Genomic DNA, 24,727 nt, shown 5'->3' with positions numbered 1-24,727 from the left:
TAGCGCTAACCGCTACTACGCTCCCGCTCCCCCCACTTGTGTGTACACAGACACACACAGACGACACGAACGGACACAAAGACAAGAGGAGACGTCTCAGTCCGCAGAACAATAATAACGATGACATTTATTATTTGTATACAGCGACGTCATTCGTGCAAATCGCGCTCCCGAACTGCTGCTGTGGGACGTCGTTACGCACTACACAGGCAGAACCGGCGCTACCAACAGTTGCCCAAGCTCTGTGATCCTACAATTGGGATGATTGGCCAAGTCAGTCTTCGACGAGTTTTCTAACCATGACGATCGGGGTGTAATTTGTAACTTCCTTCCGTGTGCCGTTGCAAGTTGCGTGCATCCGCTCGTTTGGAGGCTGCGGGTATATAGTGAGATGTTAACTACCTCGCCCGGTATACAGGAGGTCACGGGTTCCATCCCGACCCTGACACCTGTATATTTTGAGTTTTTATGTTCTCCCCCTGGTCGTGTGGATTTTTCTCCGACTCCTCCGGTTTGTCCCTCCACATTTAGAATGATAAAGACATTTCTACGTGACGAGCCACTTTGTTGGCCTATCATTTGTGGTCAGGTCGCTTCTGAAAATGAGCTATGCAGCTCAGTGGGCCTTACCTGGTGAAGTTAAAAAATAGTTGAGTTTTTAAAGCGGAGCGCCATCGATGTCTCTATGTTCCTGTCCATAACTTGTCCTTGTAACCCCTCTCCCCTGTGCAACACACACACACATGCATGTACATGTACATACACACACACGCATTCACTCTGAACATTGACTCAAATACTCAACCACAAACTCACGCTCACTCACACCGACACACACATCACCACCACTACCATACCATCACCATCCTCACCAACACCACCCCCCCCCCCCAATTGCTCCACAGGGTAAAATCCTCTTCCACTTGACCAGGGGGGCAAATGTTCTTCGCCAACTGCGTGAAGACCTCAGCACCACCTCCACGAACGACAGCAGCAGGATCAGCAGTGACAGCAACAGCAGCAACAGCAGCGATAGCAGTGCCCGGCGATCGAGGGAGGTGGACCCCCACAGCGCAATGCACAAGTCCACCTTCTACGACTTCTCCTTCTACAAGGTGGAGGAGGTGGAGGAGGCGGAGGCGGCGGAGGAGGAGGAGGCGCGAACGGATACGTGTACGAGCCGTCGGCCCAAACCTACGTCGGCGCGACCTCCCAGCACTCTGGGCCCGAGTACGGCCACTCGGCGTGCTCCCTGCAGCAGCAGCCAGCAACAGCAGCAGCAGCAACAGCAGCAGCAGAGCTCCGGCTCGGCGGGCGCGGTGCCCGCCCTCCCCAAGGCCGGCGACCTCGGGGGCAGCTGCATGCGGTCGAGCAACGGCGGGCAGGCCACGTTGCCCACCACGGGCTTGCCCGACAAGCAGGGTTGCGCTCCGACGCCGCTCTCCACGCCGCCGCCGCCGCCGTCCGCCGCCCCCGCGGCTAACGGCGGAGGGACCGTGGGCAGCAACGGGAGCGGCGGTGGAGGCGGCGGCGGTGGCGGTGGAGGGAATGGAACGGGCGGACAGAAGGGGGTGGCAAGCAAGCCGTTTGCCGCGTCGAATCTGGGCAACGCGCCGAGCCTCACCAAGCAGGTGTTCCCGTGGATGAAGGAGTCGCGGCAGAACGCCAAGCAGAAGAATAGCTCGCCCTTGCCAGGTACATTACCCGCGCGGCACCACCACAACAACAACAACAAAACACGAAGATCACCCCGCATAGTCTTCAACAGACTGTTGGGGCAAGTGCCGTTAGCGAGCATGGCAAATGCGCGCGCACACAGAGACAGATACACACGTACCGGGCGCGACGACTCAAGCTCCTGGATTTCTGGGAGGCTCAAAGACATCAGGTGGCAGCCCCTCCCTGCCTTTGTCAGCCCCGCCCACTTTAATTTAGTCACTCCCACTGATCTACTAGCCCCACTCACTACTCAAGTAGCTGCACCCTTTGTTTGCTCGGTTCATGATTCGAGCGTGAAGCTGGAAAATTTTAAAAACGGGACAAGACGCTTAGATTTTTACCCCGGCCATACCAGGGCATTAGCTGGATTTAACAACTGTCATAGCGGTATTTAAGAGCGGTGAAATGCTATTGGCACACTCGCATGCTCTGCAGAGCTTTCTATATGCAAACAAATGAAACTATTTATGAACTTTAAAATATTTTATTATTTGACCAGGTAAGGCCCACTAAGCTATATGGCTCTTCAGAAGCAACCTGGCGATCACAAATGATAGCTCAACGAAGTGGCTTATTATCTCGTAGCAGCCAAATACTCTAATCGATTTTTTTCTAATTGTGGAGAGAAAAACCGGAAGACCTGGATAAAAATCCACACGGCCACGGGGAGAGAGAGAGATGCAGACTCGAACTACACACGCGTCAGGGTCGGGATCGAACCCACGACCTCCTGTATACCAGGCGAGGCAGTTAACATCTCGTCACCGCAGTTCCCTGGTGATGATGCTGGTGTGTTGGCAGTGATGCACAAAACCACTCAACGGATTTTTTCAGTAACGCTGTGGCATTAAAAGGGAACAATATAACGTGACGTTTCAGGCAATTGCCCTTCTTCAGAGCGACACATAGACACGCTTATTTTATCCGACTCAAGGCCACCATCCCATTGTCGTAAGCATTTTCCACAATCACTTCCTGTTTCACTGGCCTCAATGTATACGTTGGCCAATCAGGAGCTGCCTAAGGCCTGCTGACCCCAGGAAGGCTTAGGTCAACAGGAAGTGATGCAATAATAATACATTGCAGCATCTCTGGAAACGTAAGCAGTGATCAATGCTACGAGTTTGAAATCTCACCAACTCTGCCTACACACACACCTTGTTATGAATTGTAGGGGAGCCCCGGTGTGTTTGTCAGTTGGAGGCTACGCCCAACTGATGAGCCTCAATGAAGTCAAGCCTGGTCGAATTTTTGCCCTCGTTTTCATGAACAAATTATACTCGTCCGAAAAGCCCGACAATTAAAATACATTTTATGTTTACTTCACAAAGCGCATCAACTGCTACCGTCGCTCCATCTCCACCATGGCCTTGCTCTCGGGATCATATTTGTCCATTGGCCATCGTCCCTTCTTGGTCCATGCCATCTTGTGCACAAGCCCCGCTTTTATTTTTTCCTTAATAAAAACGCTGTCTCTAGCTTTGCATTGGTTTTCTGATCCACGTGTTACTCTTCCCGTGTCTCGGCGCAATTCCCAGCATGCACCTCATCCATCTCTGTCCTTCATCATCACCACCATGGTCTCTCTACCGCTGGATAAAGGTCGTAGTGACGCCTCCCATTCACATCCACGTCTTCATCTTCCCGTCTCTCAGCACAATTCCCAGCATGCACCCTTCGGCATCCTTCTATGTGCGCTCTTCAGCTTTTTTTTCTCTCCCTTTGTCATCGTACGCGGCGCGTGACGCAAGCTCGTAATGCTCGCGGTCCGCGGACGCCCGCGCGTGTTACGAACACGACGTCTGCCCATCAAAAACACGTAAATATTAAAACACTAAATGTTTACTTGCATAGTAAAGTAATTATATTTTTTCATTTGCTATACAGCCAAATACGACAAATGTCTAACCTTAAACACCCAGTCGTTCATAAAAAAAAAGTTGAAGGCAGTATAGTACTATAGTATTAGAGCAAGTGTAAAATCACTGAGCCGGAATTGATAGCTTGAAAGCATTTAGCGCGGGGCCCTTGAAAGTGCGGGGCCCGTAGCTACTACATATGTAGCTACTTGTGCCACTAAGATAACCCAGCACTGGGAGGGGGGGGGGATGTGCAGATGCCTCAATGGGCACGTGGCACACTCATAAAACATTGAGCTTCGAATACCGATAGCCCGGGCTTAACGTAGGAACCCGTGGACCTACAAAGACACCCGGAGTATCACGTCGATCCCCGCAGATTTGCTGTCGAGAGTCGTAGACTCTCCGAGAGACTCGCATTTGTTGGACTCGCCTAAGAGACACATAGTCTCACAAAGAGATCCATAGACTCACACAGAGACTCAAAGACTTAATATCGAGAACTCTAAGGGACATTTGATACTGGGGAAAAAATGTCCCATTGATACAACTGCTCATCTTGGTGCTGTTCGCCTGGTGAGACAAGGGCATAAAGAACGAGGCTTGTTTCTGGTGTGGGCCAATCAGTTTCAAGGACAATGCCCATGTTTGTTTGCATGCTCACCACAAGTACGTGTGGTTAATGCAGACTTGATGCCTTGCAATGTATATGTTGGTGTTTCATTATCTTAACACCTATTCTTATTTTTCATCATCGAGAACCATATAGACTCACACATAGAAGCCCACAGACTCCCATAGATACTCATAGACTCATATAGAAGCCCACAGACTCCCATAGATACTCATAGACTCACATAGAAGCCCACAGACTCACATAGACACTCATGGACTCACATAGATACTCATACTCACATAGAAGCCCACACACTCGCATAGATACTCATAGATTCACATACAAGCCCACAGGCTCCCATAGATACTCATAGACTCACGTACAAGCCCACAGGCTCACATACTCATAGACTCACGTACACGCCCACAGGCTCACATACTCATAAACTCACGTACACGCCCACAGGCTCACATACTCATAGACTCACATACAAGCCCACAGGCTCACATACTCATAGACTCACGTACACGCCCACAGGCTCACATACTCATAAACTCACGTACACGCCCACAGGCTCACATACTCATAGACTCACATACAAGCCCACAGGCTCACATACTCATAGACTCACGTACACGCCCACAGGCTCACATACTCATAGACTCACATACAAGCCCGCAGGCTCACATACTCATAGACTCACATACAAGCCCACAGGCTCACATACTCATAGACTCACGTACACGCCCACAGGCTCACATACTCATAGACTCACATACAAGCCGACAGGCTCACATACTCATAGACTCACATACAAGCCCACAGGCTCACATACTCATAAACTCACGTACACGCCCACAGCCTCACATACTCATAGACTCACATACAAGCCCACAGACTCACATTCTCATAGACTCACGTACAAGCCCGCAGGCTCACATACTCATAGACTCACATACAAGCCCACAGGCTCACATACTCATAGACTCACATACAAGCCCACAGACTCACATACTCATAGACTCACATACAAGCCCACAGGCTCACGTACTCATAGACTCACATACACGCCCACAGGCTCACATACTCATAAACTCACGTACAAGCCCACAGGCTCACATACTCATAGACTCACATACAAGCCCACAGACTCACATACTCATAGACTCACATACAAGCCCACAGACTCACGTACTCATAGACTCACATACAAGCCCACAGGCTCACGTACTCATAGACTCACATACAAGCCCACAGGCTCACATTCTCATAGACTCACGTACACGCCCACAGGCTCACATTCTCATAGACTCACGTACAAGCCCACAGGCTCACATACTCATAAACTCACGTACAAGCCCACAGGCTCACATTCTCATAGACTCACATACAAGCCGACAGGCTCACATACTCATAGACTCACGTACACGCCCACAGGCTCACGTACTCATAGACTCACGTACACGCCCACAGGCTCACATACTCATAGACTCACATACACGCCCACAGGCTCACATACTCATAGACTCACGTACACGCCCACAGGCTCACATACTCATAGACTCACGTACACGCCCACAGGCTCACATACTCATAGACTCACGTACACGCCCACAGGCTCACATACTCATAGACTCACATACAAGCCCACAGGCGCACATACTCATAAACTCACGTACAAGCCCACAGGCGCACATACTCATAGACTCACATACAAGCCCACAGACTCACATTCTCATAGACTCACGTACAAGCCCACAGCCTCACATACTCATGGACTCACGTACACGCACACAGGCTCACATACTCATAGACTCACGTACACGCCCACAGGCTCACATACTCATAGACTCACATACAAGCCCACAGGCTCACATACTCATAGACTCACGTACACGCCCACAGGCTCACATACTCATAGACTCACGTACACGCCCACAGGCTCACATACTCATAGACTCACGTACACGCCCACAGACTCACATACTCATAGACTCACGTACACGCCCACAGGTTCACATACTCATAGACTCACGTACAAGCCCACAGCCTCACATACTCATAGACTCACGTACAAGCCCACAGGTTCACATACTCATAGACTCACGTACACGCCCACAGGTTCACATACTCATAGACTCACGTACACGCCCACAGGTTCACATACTCATAGACTCACGTACACGCCCACAGGCTCACATACTCATAGACTCACATACAAGCCCACAGGCTCACATACTCATAGACTCACGTACACGCCCACAGGCTCACATACTCATAGACTCACGTACAAGCCCACAGCCTCACATACTCATAAACTCACGTACACGCCCACAGGCTCACATACTCATAAACTCACGTACAAGCCCACAGGTTCACATACTCATAGACTCACGTACACGCCCACAGGTTCACATACTCATAGACTCACGTACACGCCCACAGGCTCACATACTCATAGACTCACATACAAGCCCACAGGCTCACATACTCATAGACTCACGTACACGCCCACAGGCTCACATACTCATAGACTCACGTACAAGCCCACAGCCTCACATACTCATAAACTCACGTACACGCCCACAGGCTCACATACTCATAAACTCACGTACAAGCCCACAGGTTCACATACTCATAGACTCACGTACACGCCCACAGGTTCACATACTCATAGACTCACATACAAGCCGACAGGCTCACATACTCATAGACTCACATACAAGCCCACAGGTTCACATACTCATAGACTCACATACAAGCCGACAGGCTCACATACTCATAGACTCACGTACAAGCCCACAGGCTCACATACTCATAGACTCACGTACAAGCCCACAGCCTCACATACTCATAAACTCACGTACAAGCCCACAGGTTCACATACTCATAGACTCACATACAAGCCCACAGCCTCACATACTCATAGACTCACGTACAAGCCCACAGCCTCACATACTCATAGACTCACGTACAAGCCCACAGGTTCACATACTCATAGACTCACATACAAGCCCACAGCCTCACATACTCATAGACTCACGTACAAGCCCACAGCCTCACATACTCATAAACTCACGTACAAGCCCACAGGTTCACATAATCATAGACTCACGTACACGCCCACAGGTTCACATACTCATAGACTCACGTACACGCCCACAGGCTCACATACTCATAAACTCACGTACAAGCCCACAGACTCACGTACTCATAAACTCACGTACACGCCCACAGGCTCACATACTCATAAACTCACGTACAAGCCCACAGGTTCACATACTCATAGACTCACGTACACGCCCACAGGCTCACATACTCATAGACTCACGTACACGCCCACAGGTTCACATACTCATAGACTCACATACAAGCCCACAGACTCACATACTCATAGACTCACGTACACGCCCACAGGTTCACATACTCATAGACTCACATACAAGCCCACAGGTTCACATACTCATAGACTCACATACAAGCCCACAGGCTCACATACTCATAGACTCACATACAAGCCGACAGGCTCACATACTCATAGACTCACGTACAAGCCCACAGGTTCACATACTCATAAACTCACGTACACGCCCACAGCCTCACATACTCATAGACTCACATACAAGCCCACAGACTCATATACTCATAGACTCACGTACAAGCCCGCATGCATGACTTGGGTTGTGATCAAACGTGGTTCTCGAGTCTAGTAGTGAGTTGATGGTCTCAGCCGGTCACCAGTGACTGCGCGAACAACACAGAGAGATGAAATTGGTCAGTCGGTGAGTCAGTCCGTCGCTCGCAGCGCTTGTTTGGGCAGATGTTGGTCATGCGAGTTTGAGTCAGTGCGGATACCAGTATTGATTATGAGCTATCTATGATCTCTGACCTTCCTTTGACCAAGGTGTAAAAAAATATAATTGTGACCAAAATATTTCACTACGCCAATCGTATGGAAGACGGAGGGGGGGGGGGGTAGTTTGGGAGTGTTTGGGGTCCCAATTTGGAAACAATCTCTGGCAATTTGTCTCGTGTGTTTTAACCTTCGTTGATTTTCTTTTTTTCATTGCGGCAACACGCAGGCCCGTTACATCGCTTCGTGAAAGTGCGCGCACACACAAGCACGCACAAGCACACACAAGCACACACAAGCACACACAAGCACACACAAGCACGCACAAGCACGCACAAGCACGCACAAGCACACACAAGCACACACAAGCACACACAAGCACGCACAAGCACACACAAGCACGCACAAGCACGCACAAGCACACACAAGCACACACAAGCACGCACAAGCACACACAAGCACACACAAGCACACACAAGCACGCACAAGCACACACAAGCACGCACAAGCACACACAAGCACACACAAGCACACACAAGCACGCACAAGCACGCACAAGCACGCACAAGCACGCACAAGCACACACAAGCACACACAAGCACACACAAGCACACACAAGCACACACAAGCACGCACAAGCACGCACAAGCACACACAAGCACACACAAGCACGCACAAGCACGCACAAGCACGCACAAGCACACACAAGCACACACAAGCACACACAAGCACACACAAGCACGCACGCACCGTCAAACGTAAACTCAACCGGTTGTGAAAAGCAGGGGGGTAGAAAGATGGAGAGCAGGGCTGCTGCATCTTCTTTGAAATTTGACAAAAAAAATATTAAAACCCCAGAACATCTTTCATTTTTGGGGGGTTTTGGAGGGGGGGGGGGGTGGTGGAGGGGTGTTGGGGGGGGAGGGCAAATTGAGGTTTGGTGGTCAGGCGAGGTGGGTGGGTGGTGGGTGGGGGGGGACATTTACCGAGACCGTTTTCGTGAAACTGAACTGAAGCGCAGTTGTCGACCAGGTGCCTCTCTGCTACAGCAAGCGTCGAGAAAGTGTTGTAGCCGATAGACTCTGTTGGCTGCTGCTATGAAGGATGATGACGATGATGATGATGAGCCACTTCGTCGAGCTATCATTTGTGACGGCGAGGTCGTTTCTGAAAAGGAAGCTCATGGCCCTGTTGGCTTTAACCTGGTAACGTAAAACATCTTCTTGGTTCTTTCGGTAAAGTCACGTAAAAGGGAAATAATAAAATAATATAAATATAAAACAATAAAAATTCTCACGTTTCGACTGCAACACAAGCAATCGTCATCAGGTGTGAAATCCACAGCAAGAAAGTTTTTAAAAAGTGGCGGTTTTTCCATGCTGTGGATTTCACACCTGATGATGATTGCTTGTGTTGCAGTCGAAACGTCGTGAGAATATGTATTGTTTTATATTTATATTATTTTATTATTTCCCTTCTACGTGACTTTACCGAAATAACCAAGAATATGAATCCCTGCAGTCACGAAAGCTTTAAATCTAAATTTAACGTCAAACATCGTTTGTTTTGTATTTTTACCTTCAATTTTTTTTCCAGTGATCTGTTTACCTTTCCTCTGCTCTGAACTCCCGTCGTGTTTTTTCGTATTTCTAGTCGTTGTCACTTTATGAACCCGCCCCCCGTACTGGACGCCTGTGAAAAAAAGAGCTTCATAGCTCATCGGATTCCTCCCGCAGTAGTGTAAACAAACAACCTGACTCTGATTCTGAGCCGGCGATGGGAATTTCACATCCCTATGCTGGGGTTGGGCGCAAGAGCCATCTGGGCTCGAGGTGTGAGAATCAGTGGATCGCAGTGCCACGTGCTGGATTTTGGCACCGAGAGCTCAAGCGAGGAGGTGTGGGAGGAGAGAGAGAGAGGTGTAACGTTCGACATACAGCAACACCTAGACATCAGAGTCACTACCACCACCATCGTCACCATCTTCACCATCGCCACTCCCACAATCGTCGCCTCTATCACATCGCCACGAATGTCAACATTATTATAACGGCAGCAGCACCACCGTCATCAGCATTCACAACATCATCACCATCAGCAACACGATCGCCAACACCACTACTGCTACCACCGCTGTCACTGTCACTATCACCACCACAACTGCCACCAAACTCAGTCACCGTGGGTTTATATATGACTATGTAGAGATGACTGCCTATATGATTGTACGTAGGCCGATAGATGTATCATGTCAGGTACATACGTGAATATGACTAAGAATGTATATGCATGGCATATACAAATGGAAAATGGAAAACTATCCGGTAGCAATGTGCGACTGTACGAAATAAGAAGTCGCTGTAACCCACTTAGCCTCACACCGATCCCCAGAGAGACACGCAAACTCCATATATACAGCAGGCGTCAGGGTCGGGATCGCACCCACGAGCTCCTGTGCCCCAGGCGAGGTGGTTAACATCTCCTAGTCACCGCTCCTGAATGCTTTGCGTGTGAATAGCGGCGAGTGGTAAACACCGGGAGATGGATCACGGGGACCCGCTAACAAAGTTTGTTAACGCCTTTGGCTCAGGAATGCAGCTGGGGTGGGGGGGTGGGGAGTTAGGACGAGGAGGACGAGGGGAGGAGGGTCACCATATTTGAACTTTTGAACTTTCGTGACCTCACTGTCACCCTGGGTAAAGTGGAGGAGGCTATACCAGGAATAGTTGGAGGGGGGGGGGGCATTTATGTCGATTTCGAATAGAGCTCCCATTTGTTTTCGTAGTCGATGACTCTTACCGATTACCGATACAGTATACATCAGCGGGCAATGTGTCGCCGTCATATAATCCATTTCTCCACGTAAAAAATATATTTTTACTTTGTTTTTTTACACATTCCGTCAGCCGGACAACCATTCCATAGTGCATCATTTCAACGGCATTGATTCAAGACAAGCAAACTCTGGAACCAGTTCCAACACACGGCGTCTCGTCAACAGACTCGGGCGTTTTTCAATCAGCGCTCGTCAACTGCCGATCTTGCAGGGATCTCAGATGTAGCTCTGCGTTATCCACTTACGTGGGGCAGTTCTCAAACACCCGGGGTGGGGTGCTTCATCATCACGATTCCGCCAGCAGCAAGCTATTATCAGCATGATCATTCATCATCATCATCAGCCATGGTCAATCCACTGCTGGATGAAGGCTTTTACACGCAAGCTGATTTCATCGCACTCCATCTCCACTGCTGATTATTCGATAGTCAGAAAGCTGCCCCGCCCCTAGCCCCCAGTGACCCCGTCCACCCCCACTGACCCCGCCCACCCCCACTGACCCCACTCACCCCCACTGACCCCACCCTTACCGGCTGTGTCTGGGCAAAAGGGGTGGGACCGAATCATAAAAGGGTGGGGCCTATATACAAAGGGGCGGGTCCTAAAAAGGAAAGGTGCAAAGGAAGAGTTGGGGCTTATAGAGGAAGGGTTGGGGCCTACAGAGGATGACTTGTGGCCTACAGAGGAAGGCTTGTGGCCTACAAAGGAAGGCTTGTGGCCTTCAGAGGAAGGCTTGTGGCCTTCAGAGGAAGGCTTGTGGCCTTCAGAGGAAGGCTTGGGACCTTTAGAGGAAAGCTTGTGGCCTTCAGAGAAAGGCTTGGGGCCTTCAGAGGAAGGCTTGTGGCCTACAGAGCAAGGCTTGGGACCTTTAGAGGGAAGCTTGTGGCCTTCAGAGAAAGGCTTGGGGCCTTCAGAGGAAGGCTTGTGGCCTTCAGAGGAAGGCTTGGGGCCTACAGAGGAAGGCTTGTGGCCTTCAGAGGAAGGCTTGAGGCCTTCAGAGGAAGGCTTGGGACCTTCAGAGGAAGGCTTGGGGCCTTCAGAGGAAGGCTTGTGGCCTTCAGAGGAAGGCTTGAGGCCTTCAGAGGAAGGCTTGTGGCCTTCAGAGGAAGGCTTGAGGCCTTCAGAGGAAGGCTTGAGGCCTTCAGAGGAAGGCTTGGGGCCTACAGAGGAAGGCTTGGGGCCTACAGAGGAAGGCTTGTGGCCTTCAGAGGAAGGCTTGAGGCCTTCAGAGGAAGGCTTGGGACCTTCAGAGGAAGGCTTGGGACCTTCAGAGAAAGGCTTGTGGCCTTCAGAGGAAGGCTTGGGACCTTCAGAGGAAGGCTTGGGGCCTTCAGAGGAAGGCTTGGGGCCTACAGAGGAAGGCTTGGGGCCTACAGAGGAAGGCTTGGGGCCTACAGAGGAAGGCTTGAGGCCTTCAGAGGAAGGCTTGGGGCCTATAGAGGAAGGCTTGTGGCCTTCAGAGGAAGGCTTGAGGCCTTCAGAGGAAGGCTTGGGACCTTCAGAGGAAGGCTTGGGGCCTACAGAGGAAGGCTTGTGGCCTTCAGAGGAAGGCTTGAGGCCTTCAGAGGAAGGCTTGGGACCTTCAGAGGAAGGCTTGTGGCCTTCAGAGGAAGGCTTGGGACCTTCAGAGGAAGGCTTGGGGCCTTCAGATGAAGAGTTGGGGTTGAGGGCCCACAGAGGCTGAACTCGTCTGTTAATTTACGTTTCAAATCATAGAATCATCAGATACGTGCAGCAGGAAACAGCGTAGCTTTAGTACCGTAGATTGCGGCCACAGGCCAACTCGTTGGAATAGAATTGGTGGTGGGGGGGGGGGAGAGAAAAGCCAATTGTTTTGAAACGACCTGCGCCTGGCTTCTGTACAGACGAGATGTGAACATAACGGGCGATGCTTAGCGTGAGATTGGCGAACGTTTTTTAAACGAATGCCCGTACGGCTGAACACACAGAACTGACTTTCACAGACGACACATTTAATAGAAAAGAAATCAATGTAATTGAACCGGGTGTGTGTGAAGGTTAAATGAATAAGCCCGTACATATCAGCCTAAGGGGTTATTGCGTGCGTGTGTGTGTGTACTGTGTGTGTGTAATGGGCTGTAGAAACTTGCTGTGTCAGCAAGACTTATTGTATAGGCAATCTATGACTTCATTTGTACACATTAGCGATAAGTGTACCCCAAAGGCATTTGAACTGGTCAACAAAGACAAAGTTCCCCCGTATAGCCTTACAGATGTTTTGGGCCAAGTGCTGTTAGCGAGTAGCACCTACGAAGCCTGTCACGGCACACGAAGGACTGGGTGGCCGCCTTTGTCTCCCCATTGACGATGCTTTACACACCGCAGCACTAAGTACTCATTCGAGGCTGAGTCGACGTAGGGGAGGCCCAGGATCATTCGATAGCATAAATGCAAAGGCACATCCGATATCTAATCCACCTGGGGACTACGTACCGATAGCAGTTCGACCTAAGTTGACACTTTTGAGTCGCGCAGATTTATTTCCACTGCCAATATGAGTGATTTTACTTTATAATCGCACTCATTTCATGCGGGTTCGATCCCCGACCCTGACGCCTGTATAGTTAAGAGTAGTTAAGAGTAGGTATACAATAAAATAAATTAAATCACGACGTTTCGATTGCAACACAAGCATTCATCATCAGGTGAGTAAACCACAGCAATAAAAATAATTTTTCTGAAGAACATTTTTTTTGCTGAATAATTTTCTTGCCGTGGTTTTCCCACCTGATGATGATTGTTTGTGTTGCAATCGAAACGTCGTGATTTCTTTTATTTTCTACCTACGTGACTTTACCGAAATAACCAAGAAGTATGGATCCCTGCAGTCACGAAAACTTCAAATCTAGATTGTATAGTTAGAGTTTGCATGTCTCTCTCTCTCTCCCCGTGATCCTGTGGATTTTGCCTCCGGGTCCTCCGGTTTTTCCCTCCAGGTGTTTCCCTCCACGGTTAGAATCAAGTATGTGGCTTCTGCTACAAATGTCCGCGTGATAGCAAAACCACTTCGTTGGGCTGTCATTCGTGATGGCCAGGTCGCTCCTGGCAAAAAGAGCTGAAATGCTAGCTCAGTGGCCTTACCTGGTGAAACAAAAAATACGTGAGTAGTTCAGCTTATGTAAGTGAAACTTTAACATCTGAAAAATACTCTTTGATTCTTTCGGTAAAGTCACGTGGAAAGAGAATAAATTAAATAATAGAGTACGACGTTTCGATTGCAATACAAGCATCCGTCATCAGGTAGAGCTAAATTTGAGAGAGAGACAAAATACAGACACGGAGACACACAGACAGACACAAGCAGAGAGACAACACATAGACACACAGAGAGACACACAACATAGACACACAGAGACAACACAGATACACACAGAGAGAGACACACAGAGACACACAGAGAGAGACACACAACATAGACACACAGACACACACAGAGAGAGACACACAGAGAGAGACACACAACATAGACACACAGACAGACACACAGAGAGAGACACACACAGAGAGAGACACAACATAGACACACAGAGAGAGACAACACAGAGAGAGACACACAACATAGACACACAGAGAGAGACACACAAAATAGACACACAGACAGACACAAGCAGAGAGACAACACAGAGACACACAGAAACACACAACATAGGCACACAGACAGACACACAAGCAGAGAGAGACAACACAGAGACACACAGAGAGAGAGACACACAACATAGACACACAGAGACCCAATGCCTCTCACAAATAGTTTCGTTTGAACACTTCCATCTACACGATAGATAAATTAGCTCCATATCCCCATCAAATTAAATATGTATTATTCCACAACCCAGGGGCCTTCCAGGGCAATTGTATGATGATCATCAGCCATAATCAATCCACTGATTGGAGGTGCATGTGCTGTGGAGAAGGGCCAAATATATATTTTTTTCTTTTTTATGCATTTTTTTCTTCAACAGTCTGGGCTATCAACCACGCCCAGCCGCCTTTGTCTCCCCCGTGCTTAATGGGTGCACGGACAAGTGAAACACATACCTGTGTCTGGCTGGGCTCAAGGGCTATGGCGTGGAGCAAGTTTAGACGACAAACAGAGAAACCTCCTCGCTGAGGTGGGGGGATTCCAAGGGGAGGGGGAGAGGTGGGGGGGTAGGTGGTGCACGGGGGGAGGGCCGGGGGAGGGGCGGGGGGGAACACGAGAGAGACAGATGAAGCGTCGCGGCTGACTCGGCTTTGAAAGTGAGAAGGGCCGCGTGGTAACGGGGGGGGGGGGGGGGTCGTGTTTAGCGCACGCGGCTGCATGGAGACGACGCCACGGAGGGGATGGTGGTCCGTGCTGTGTGCGCGGAGTGGTGGCGCAGCAGTTAGTAGCGGCCGCGCTACTAACCGCCGCCACACCCCCGCTCAAGGCCAGCCCCCGGTGAGGATTATCTGAACTGGGGCCTGGTCCTCCGCTAGGTCGACTCAGCCTCAAATTAGAAGCTGGTGCGGTGGGTAAACATCGCCACCGGGGAGACGAAGGCGGTCGGGCGTGGTGCTGGCCACCCACCCCCTCGTGTGCCGTGCCGGCCTTCATAGGTGCTCGCTAACAGCAATTGCCCCTACAGTCTGTTAAAGGTGATGCGGGGGGGGGGGGTCTTTGCCTTTTGTGTGTGAGAGGGACAGGTGTATGGGTCAGTAGCAGGTCCAGGGGGAGGGGTATGTGGGGGGGGGGTACACAGAGACCCGACGGAATACAAAGGGAACCATGAACTCACACAGAGATCCATAGACTCACAGAGAGACCCATAGACTTACACAGACACCCATAGAGATACACAGGGATCCATAAACTGACACAGAGACCCATAGACTCACAGAGAGACCCATAGACTTACACAGGCACCCATAGAGATACACATAGATCCATAGACTCACACAGAGACCCATAGACTCACAGAGAGACCCATAGACTTACACAGTCACCCATAGAGATACACAGATCCATAGACTCACACAGAGACCCATAGAATCACAGAGAGACCCATATACTTACACAGAGACCCATAGAGATACACAGGGAACCATGAACTCAGAGAGATCCATGAACTCACACAGAGATCCACAGACTCACAGAGAGACCCATAGACTCACAGAGAGACCCATAGAGATACATGGGGAAACATGAACTCAGAGAGAGCCATAAACTCACACAGAGACCCATAGAACCACAGAGAGACCCATAGACTCACAGAGAGATCCATAGACTTACACATAGAGACCCATAGACTTGCACAGAGACCCATAGAGATACATAGGGAACCATAGATCTAGACTCATACACTGTTATAGAGACGCAGAGGTGTTCGTCGAGACGAGTGGACTTACATAGAGACCCACTGACTTACATAGACACGTGTGAATGTTGAACTTCTTTCGCACCATACGCAGCCAACCGCGCTAATCGGCGGTGTGGGGGAACGACAACAAACTAAACACTAAACAACAGGTACATAATTTAAATTAATAAAAGTAAAATAAAAATAAAATAAAAATCACGACGTTTCGGAGGCAACACAAGCTTCCGTCTTCAGGTAGAACCGTCACAGCACGATTGCTGTATCAAGTAAGAAAGTATCTTACTTGATAAGAAAGTATCTTACTTGATACAGCAATCGTGCTGTGACGGTTCCACCTGAAGACGGAAGCTTGTGTTGCCTCCGAAACGTGGTGATTTTTATTTTATTTTTATTTTACTTTTATTAATTAATTTTTTTTACCTACGTGCCTTTACCAAAAAAACCTAAGAATATGAATCCTTGCAGTCACGAAAGCTTAAAATCTAGAACTAAACAGCAGGTCTCTAGAAATGAGTTGATGTATCTATGACATACAGATAGATAACATTTATTCATGGGCGGTGGGACAGTGGTTAGTGCAATGTGCTATGAACCAGGGGACACAAGATTCACTCCCCACACCCGCCACCACGGACAGCGCACTGACCAGCATGGTGAAGTATGGTTGAAAAGGGCCTCCATCCCGTTAGAAGATTATTTTGGTGATGCTGCCGCTGCTGCTGCTGCTTTGGCAGCGGTGCACAAACACAAAACAACAAGAACAACAACAGCAAACTCGACACACTCGTCAACAACACTGTGTGGCCTTAAGATATATATAATTGCCAACGTTTCGGGCAATGTCCCTTCTCCACAGCACATGCACCTCCAATCAGTGAATTGATTATGTCTGAAGATGACAATTGTGGTCATGATGATGACCGTGTTCGTGAACATAAGGCAGATCTGAAACACGGTAGGACCAATACCTTGGCCGTGATTGTTCATTGTTTTAATGCGGTGGGCTCACACGAAATTGATTTCTCTAAGACGAAGGTACTTTACAAGCCCACAGGCTTTGAACAAAGATTCGTTCATGAAGCCTTCCATATATATAGACACAATTTCAACCGAGAAGATGGGTACACACTGAGCAATCATTGGAAGGACGTTATCAACCAGTTCAAGTCATAACTGGCTGTGATGTTCCCATCCTACCACCTTCCGATGTTAGTTGTGCTTTACGCACATTTCAAACTTGCGCTTTCACAGGGTTCACACCGACACAGCCACTTGGCGCGCGGGCCTCTTGGTTGCGGCTCTGCAATCTTTCATTAACTTGCAAATTTTCCGTTAATATGCAAATTTTTACCTGGCAGCACTTTGATTGGTGGAAAACCAACCACCGTCGGGTTGGGCTACCCACCCCTTACATTGTCATTGGCTGCCGACATTTGGGCTACGCCCATTTCAAACTCTTTATAAACAGTTTGCCTCGGAAGCTAACCCCCCCTTTTCCTGAAGACGACCGCTTGTGTTGCGATCGAAACGTCGTAGTTTTTTGTTATTTTTTGTTATTTTCTTTGAACCTATCTACGTGACTTGACCGAAAGACCCAACAATATACATCATCATACAATTGTCCTGGAAGGCCCTTGGGTTGTGGAATAATACATTTTATTTTATGAAGATATGGAGCTGGAGCCTATTTATTTATCTATTTATTTATTTGCACACTGAGCCCCACAAATGTTTCCCTTTCAATCAACAAGGGGGGAGGGGGGGGCTATCGTGTAGACTGGAGTGTTCAAACTAAACTATTTTTTTTAGATGTTAAAGTCTCACTTGTATAACTAAACTACTCAACTATTTTCATTTTACCAGATAAGGCCCGCTGAACTATACAGCTTTTTTATCATAAGCGACCTGAGCCACAAATTATAGCTCAACGAAGTGGCTTATCAACGTGTGGACATTTATAGCAGAAGCTAAATACTCTGTAATCGCACGTCGATTCTAAATGGGGAGGGAAAAAACCGGAGGATCCGGAGAAAAATCCACGCGACCACGGCGAGAGAGAGAGAGAGACCCCTCAAACTCCAAATCTACAGCAGGCGTCAGGGTCGGGATCGAACCCACGACCTCCTGCAAACCAGGCGAGGTAGTCAACATCTCCGAGCCACCGCAGCGCCCTTCCTGCCAATAACAGCTGTGGGTAGGCACCCAGCATTCGTTTTGAGAGGCCGTGCATCTCGCCGATGAGACCCCCAACAAGGTTGAGAACTGTTGTTTGTGGAGGTCTCCAGCGAGGTTTTCGTTTGCTCCGTTACGAATAACTCACGTCGTGTTTTTTTTCTGTTTTATACCCGAGCCCGAGCCGGTTCAGCCCAGCACCCTTTAGATAATCGCAGGGTCGGCGAGTCAAACATTTCCGTAACGATAATAATAATAATAATAAAAACTGCTGCTCATAATGATGAGATTCAATTTTGTTGCCAGGAAGTCCTCACTTATTCCTAAACGATGGTGCAGGGTGTGCCCCCTCGACTGTGGTTCAATAATTGAGGTCTTGGCAAGTGACCTCGGAAGACGCCACTGGGTGGTGCACTGCTCTCTGCTGGCTGGGCGTTCCGCGTGGGACGCCCCCCGAAATATCACGATCGGACTGCGCTGAGCAGCCGCCGATTATTGTTCTTTTTAATTGGCAGTCGCTTTGTCAAATCCACTGCTGGATGGAGGCCTCTTCAGGAGCTGGAGAAGTGGAGGATGGGAGGGTGGGAGGGTGAGAGGGGGGGGGGTCTTGAGCATACTTCACCACGCTGGTCAATGCGGGTTGGTGAAGAGGCGTGGGAAGAGAGGGTGGGGGGGGAGGTGAGCTGGGGTTGGCTTGACCAGTCGCTCACCACTGGTGTTGTCGCCATGGCCTGGATTCAAACTCAGGTCACCCGGCTTTATGCAGATCTTAGGTCTTTGAGTTAGTGCGAAGGTCCCTGTGTGAATCTGTGGGTCTCTGTGTGAGTCAAGTGGGTATTTATGAGTCTATGGGTATCAACGTGCGTGTGGGAATCTACTAATATTTAATAAATAAAAGAAACAGCTCATTATCAGTTCACTGCTGCATGAAGGCCTCACTCACAACGCCGTGTCAGCCATCGGGTGGGTTGTTTGACCATACTTCCCCATTTGGCTCAGCGATTTTGGTGCAAACCCATTAAATCCAGACTCACATTCCGCCAGTTCCTTTGTGAGAGTCACGCACTCCGTGGAGATGGAGCGATGGGCTCAGCTCTCGCGGAGGAGCCGAGATGGTTAAGCGACATCGCTAGGAACTTGAGAAGGGATGGTGGCAGCTTTGGGAAGGCATTCATCCAGCAGTGGAGAAACCATGGCTTATTATTATTAGGATCATTGCATGGACGGGCTGCAATAAATGTCGATAGCTGGATGTATTCATCCAGCAGTGGATTGATAATGCCTGACAATGATAACGACGATGATGATGATTATGCAGATGATGAAGAATAACTTCATCTTGATGAATAAGTTCACTTTAAATTGGCCTCAATCGCTGCAATTGTTCCCGGGACCGTGAGATATATTGGCCGATGGCTTCGTGAAGGCTTCATCCAGCAGCGTGTACATCACGGCAGACGATGGTGATCATGCCGATGAAGAACAATGTTAACCTGATGAATAAGTTAACTTTGAATTGGCGGACATTGTTGCAAGTGTGGGCCCGTGGCTAGATCTTAACTCCCTCGCCTGCTATACAGGACGTCGTGGGTTCGATCCCGATCCCGATCCCGACCCTGACGGCTGCTGCTGTATATTTGGACTGTGCGTGTTCTCCCTGTGGTCGCGTGGAATTTTTTTCTGGGTCCTCTGGTTTTTCTCCGCGCATTTAGAATCAACAAGCGTTTAGAGTAATTAAGCCCACTTCGTTGAACTATCATTCGTGGCCAAGTCGCCTCTGTAAAAGAGCTCTATAGCTCAGTGGGCCTTGCTTGGTAAAATGAAAAATAAAAGTTTAGTTGTATTTTTTTTCCTACGCATTCCACAAGTAGTGACTAATCCCATATCTGCATTTCCCATAAATATGCTAAATTCATCTGTTGATATGTAAATTCCTTTGTCAAGGCGCTCTTCCTCCCCTAACCCAGCTTAAATATACACTACCAAGCTTGGTGGTGTTCATTCAGACGCTGTCTTTTTCTGACAGACCTCGTTCTTCACCTGAGGACAGCTGCTTGCGTTGTGGCCGAAACGTCGTGAGAATTGTATTATTTTATTATGTTTTATTTTTATAATTTCATTATCTCCCTTCTACGTGGTGACTTTACCGAAAGAACCAAGAAGATTCAGTTGTATTCATTGGCCGATGGCTTTGGGAGGTGGTTTTCATCCAGCAGTGGATAGACCGCGCCGTCAAACTCAACGCAAGCGCCAAAAGCAGCTTCATCGTCTGATCCGACGCGGCTTTTTTCAGCTCAGTCGGGATAACGAGGGCTGCCGGAAAACTCTCCTCCATTGTCAACAATTTTTGGCATCCCACGTCGCTCCCGCGACCCGGCCTTCGAAAACCTGCCTTCGTGCCCGTTGACACGCTGAGCTGAGTTGGGTTGGGTGTTTTTTTCAGTCGCGTCGTTTTTGCTTGACTCTGGCTACGATCCCGGTTGATACCCAGCAGTCCTGTTTATTATGTTGTCTTCATGCAGCAACGGGCAGGTGAGGCCTTCGTACAGCAGCGGATAGACCATGTATGATGGTGATGATGGTGGCAGTATCGTTATCATGAGCAGCATTATCATCAGCAGCATGAGAATCATCATCAGCAGCAGCATTATCATCATCAGCAGCAGCAGAAACAACAGCAATAGACAAATGTTAGTCGATCACTCCAACACTTTATTTCATGTACAGGGGATAATGTATTGTAATTAATTAACACATGTTAATGCGTTAACGCGATATGTAATTAGCACACGGAATATTTAAATAACGTAAATAAATCAATGAATTCATTAAGAAAAGAGTGCTACTTAATTTATTTCCTTGCCTATATGATTTTGCCTGTGCTGTGTTAAACACCCCCTCCCCCTCTGCACCTTACCCCTCCCCCCCCACGATGTGTCAATCTCCCCGTATCTCTCCAACTCATCTCCCCCCTCCACTCACCATCCACGCTCACCCCCCCACCCACCCCCAATTACTCTCTGCAATATTTCCAAAATCATCTTCCATCCATCCACTTCTCCTAAACGTCCCCCTCACCCCTCCATCCCCCCTCCCTGCCACCCCCCCTCCATCCATCCATCCATCACCCACTCACCACCCCACCTGTCAATCTCACTCACCAACCACCTCCAAAAAAAATCTCTCCCCAAACCCAACTCACCTCTCACCTCCATCCCAACTTCCCCCCCACTCCCCCCCTCCTCCTACGTGTCTATGGTGATGGTGGACGCATCACCACCATCACCACCATCACCACCACCATCACCACCACCACCACCACCAGGAGAGAACTCGTGCGGCGGCGGTGGCGGCGGAGACAAGAGCCCGCCAGGGGGTCCCCCGTCCAAGCGAGCGCGCACCGCCTACACCAGCGCCCAGCTGGTGGAGCTCGAGAAGGAGTTCCACTTCAACCGCTACCTCTGCCGGCCGCGCCGCGTCGAGATGGCCAACCTGCTGAACCTCACCGAGCGCCAGATCAAGATCTGGTTCCAGAACCGGCGCATGAAGTACAAGAAGGACCAGAAGGCCAAGGGCATCATGGGCTCGCCCGGCGGCGGCCACTCTCCGAGCCGGAGCCCGCAGCTGAGCGGGGTCGCCGGCGGGTTGCCCGGCGGCTACGGCAACCCCCTGCACGGTTTGGGCAACGGCGGCCTCATGGGCGGCGGCGTGGTCGGAGGAGGCTACGACGTCAGCTCGCCCACGTCGTTCCCCAAGTCGCACCACAGCGCGTACGGCATCCACACGGGCGCGTACGGAGCGGCGCTCACAAACTGCCCGCCGACCCCCAAGCGCTACGGCGGGGCCCCCATGGTGCCCGACTACGGCTCGCACCCCTTGCAGGGCGCCGACGGCTTCTGCGGCGGCGGCGGCGGCCTGCAGCAGGCGGGGAGCCCCGTGTACGTGCAGGGAGGCGGCGGAGGTGGCGGAGGCGGCGGCGGCGGCTTCGTGGAATCGGCCGGACCGGCGATGTTTAATCTCTCTCACCTCCCGCCGCCGGGGCATCACCACTCGTCGCCCGTCACTCTGGATTTTAACGGACAGATAAGCGGCGGGCACCACCCGCACGCGGCCTGCAACCAGCATCCGACTTACACCGATTTGTCGTCGCATCACCCTCCACCGCCGGGCCTCCAGGATGTGCCCAAACTGACGCACCTGTAGCGGCAGGGGGGGGTGGGGGAGGACGCGGAGAAGGTGGGCCCGATGAGACTCAGTGGTTTGGAGTTTGACTCCGGGGTTGTTGTTGTTGTTGTCGTCGTCGTTATTGTCGTTTGATGTTGTTGTTGATGTTGCTGTGGGGGTAGGGGTGGGGGTAGGATGGGGGTGTAGGTTAGGTTGGATGAGTGTTGGTGGTGGTGGTGGACAAGTGAGACAGTGGTGGTGGTGGTGGTGATTCACCTGTGATATGGTAACAGTGGTGAGTGCGCGTGTGTGTGTGACAGGGAGAGTGTATGAGAGTGCGTGTGTGTGGGGCGCGGTGGTGCAGCGGTTAGCGCGCTGCGCCACTAACCCAGCCACCAGAGTTCGATTCCCGCTCAAGGCTAATACCAGTGACGATTATCCAAACCGGTCCTGGGCCTCCCCAAGGTCGGCTCAGCCTTAAATGAGTACCTGGCTCGACGTGTAAACATCGCCAGGAGGGAGACAAAGGCGGCCGGGTGTGATTCTCCTTGTGTGCCCCAACAGTCTGCTCGAGGCTATACGGGGGATATTTGTCTTTGCATGAGTGGATGTAATGATTGCATGTATGAGTACGTATGAGTGTATGTGAGTGTTTGTATGAGTGTACGTGAGTGTGTGAACGAGTGTGGGCGTTGTTGGTATGTTAATGTGAATGGGCATCTTTGATTAAGATTATTACCTAGTTTAGACGAACGGACTGTCAGCACTACCAGCCCATAACACGACCCCTACCCCAAACAACACTAGCCACCACATTAACCCTCCGTCTAACCCTACATACAGGGGTTTCTTTCAAATTGTAAATGTTGTGGCTTGGCTCTCCAACACGCCCGGTGCTGCTGTACTAGTGACGAATTGACGACGTTCTGTTTACGTGTCAAACCTTACTGGTTGGCTGTGCCGGGTGGTGGCGGGTTTCACAACACACGTCTATATATTTACGTGATCTAACCCACAAAAACAAAACCTGTATTATGAATGATATTGGTCGCTAAAACCCTACTAAGTGTTAAACCTACACTGGCTACCACAGCCAGTTAACCAGATCACGGCCCTATCCCTAACGCTACCCAACACAGTCAACCAGACCCTGTCAATCACCCTACTCCATGCCATTGCAGGATCTGCACCTTTATCTTGAACCGCATACACTTGAACCCGGTGTGGGCTTCCTCGACTTCAACTTTGGCACCTCGTAAACGGCCACACCGGGGAAGACAAAGGCGTTCGGTCGGTTGGGCTTCGATCATTTCTGGCCACACCACACCAACGCCTATCTCTCTCTCGTGAAAGACAAAGATCCCCCGAATAGCCTGATCAGACTGTTGGGACAAGTACTGTTAGCGAGTAGCACCTATGAAGGCCGGCACGGCACGCGATGGAGTGGGTGGCCAGCACCACGCCCGGCCGCCTTTGTCTCCCCAGTGTGCTTGTTTACACACCGCCCCAAATACTCATTTGAGGCTGAGTCGACCTCGGGGTAGCCGCAGGACCGGCTCAGATAATCGTCCCTTGGCGTTTGGTGGCCGTGAGCGGAATTCGAACTCGGGTCGCCGGGTTCGTAGCGCAGCACAGCGCAAACCCACTGCCGCTAGCCCACCCTATCTCTCTGTCACACACACGCCTTGCTTGCCTTAATAGGCGCTCGCTAACCACCCAACCTGCCCCGACAGTCCGTTCGTACGTACGTACGTCTAAACTGCGTAGACTTTGGAGTGAGAGCGAGCCTGGTGTGTGCACCGCAGTGCTGGTCACAGTCACCTGTGTGGTGTGATGAGGGCAGTGCCAAGGGAATGATGATGATGATGGTGGTGGTGGGGGGAAGGGGGGGAGCTGGGTGATTCTTTATAATTAAAGAAGAAAACGTAACACGGAGTTGGTAGGCAATAGTCGCGTTCTTATTATACAAGTCAATGTTATTTATGTGTCACGTACATTCCATTGTTGATGATGATGATGACGCCTGTTCCGCAAACGTTGATGGCAACGACGACGACGATGATGGAATTTGGAGACCTCTCGTAATGTTGTTGTTGTTGCTGCTGCTGGTGGTGGTGTAGCGATTTTGTTGTTGCGTGTGGTATCAGA

At 50.1% G+C, this 24,727-nt stretch overlaps 1 protein-coding gene across 1 annotated transcript; it reads left to right on the top strand.

The window, feature by feature from the left end:
• Positions 1-1,076: 1,076 nt before the first annotated feature.
• Positions 1,077-22,618, top strand: LOC144943574 (homeobox protein Hox-B3a-like). Its single transcript, XM_078871175.1, is given in 4 exon segments — positions 1,077-1,110; positions 1,113-1,264; positions 1,266-1,695; positions 21,774-22,618. Coding segments are annotated over 4 exon segments (1,461 nt in total).
• The last annotated feature ends 2,109 nt before the right edge of the window (positions 22,619-24,727 follow it).

This window comes from Lampetra fluviatilis, chromosome 31, assembly GCF_964198595.1.
Source record: "Lampetra fluviatilis chromosome 31, kcLamFluv1.1, whole genome shotgun sequence".
Taxonomy (NCBI): domain Eukaryota; kingdom Metazoa; phylum Chordata; class Hyperoartia; order Petromyzontiformes; family Petromyzontidae; genus Lampetra; species Lampetra fluviatilis.
The sequence above is the reverse complement of the archived record's forward strand: the minus strand, read 5'-3'. Positions and strand labels throughout refer to the sequence as shown.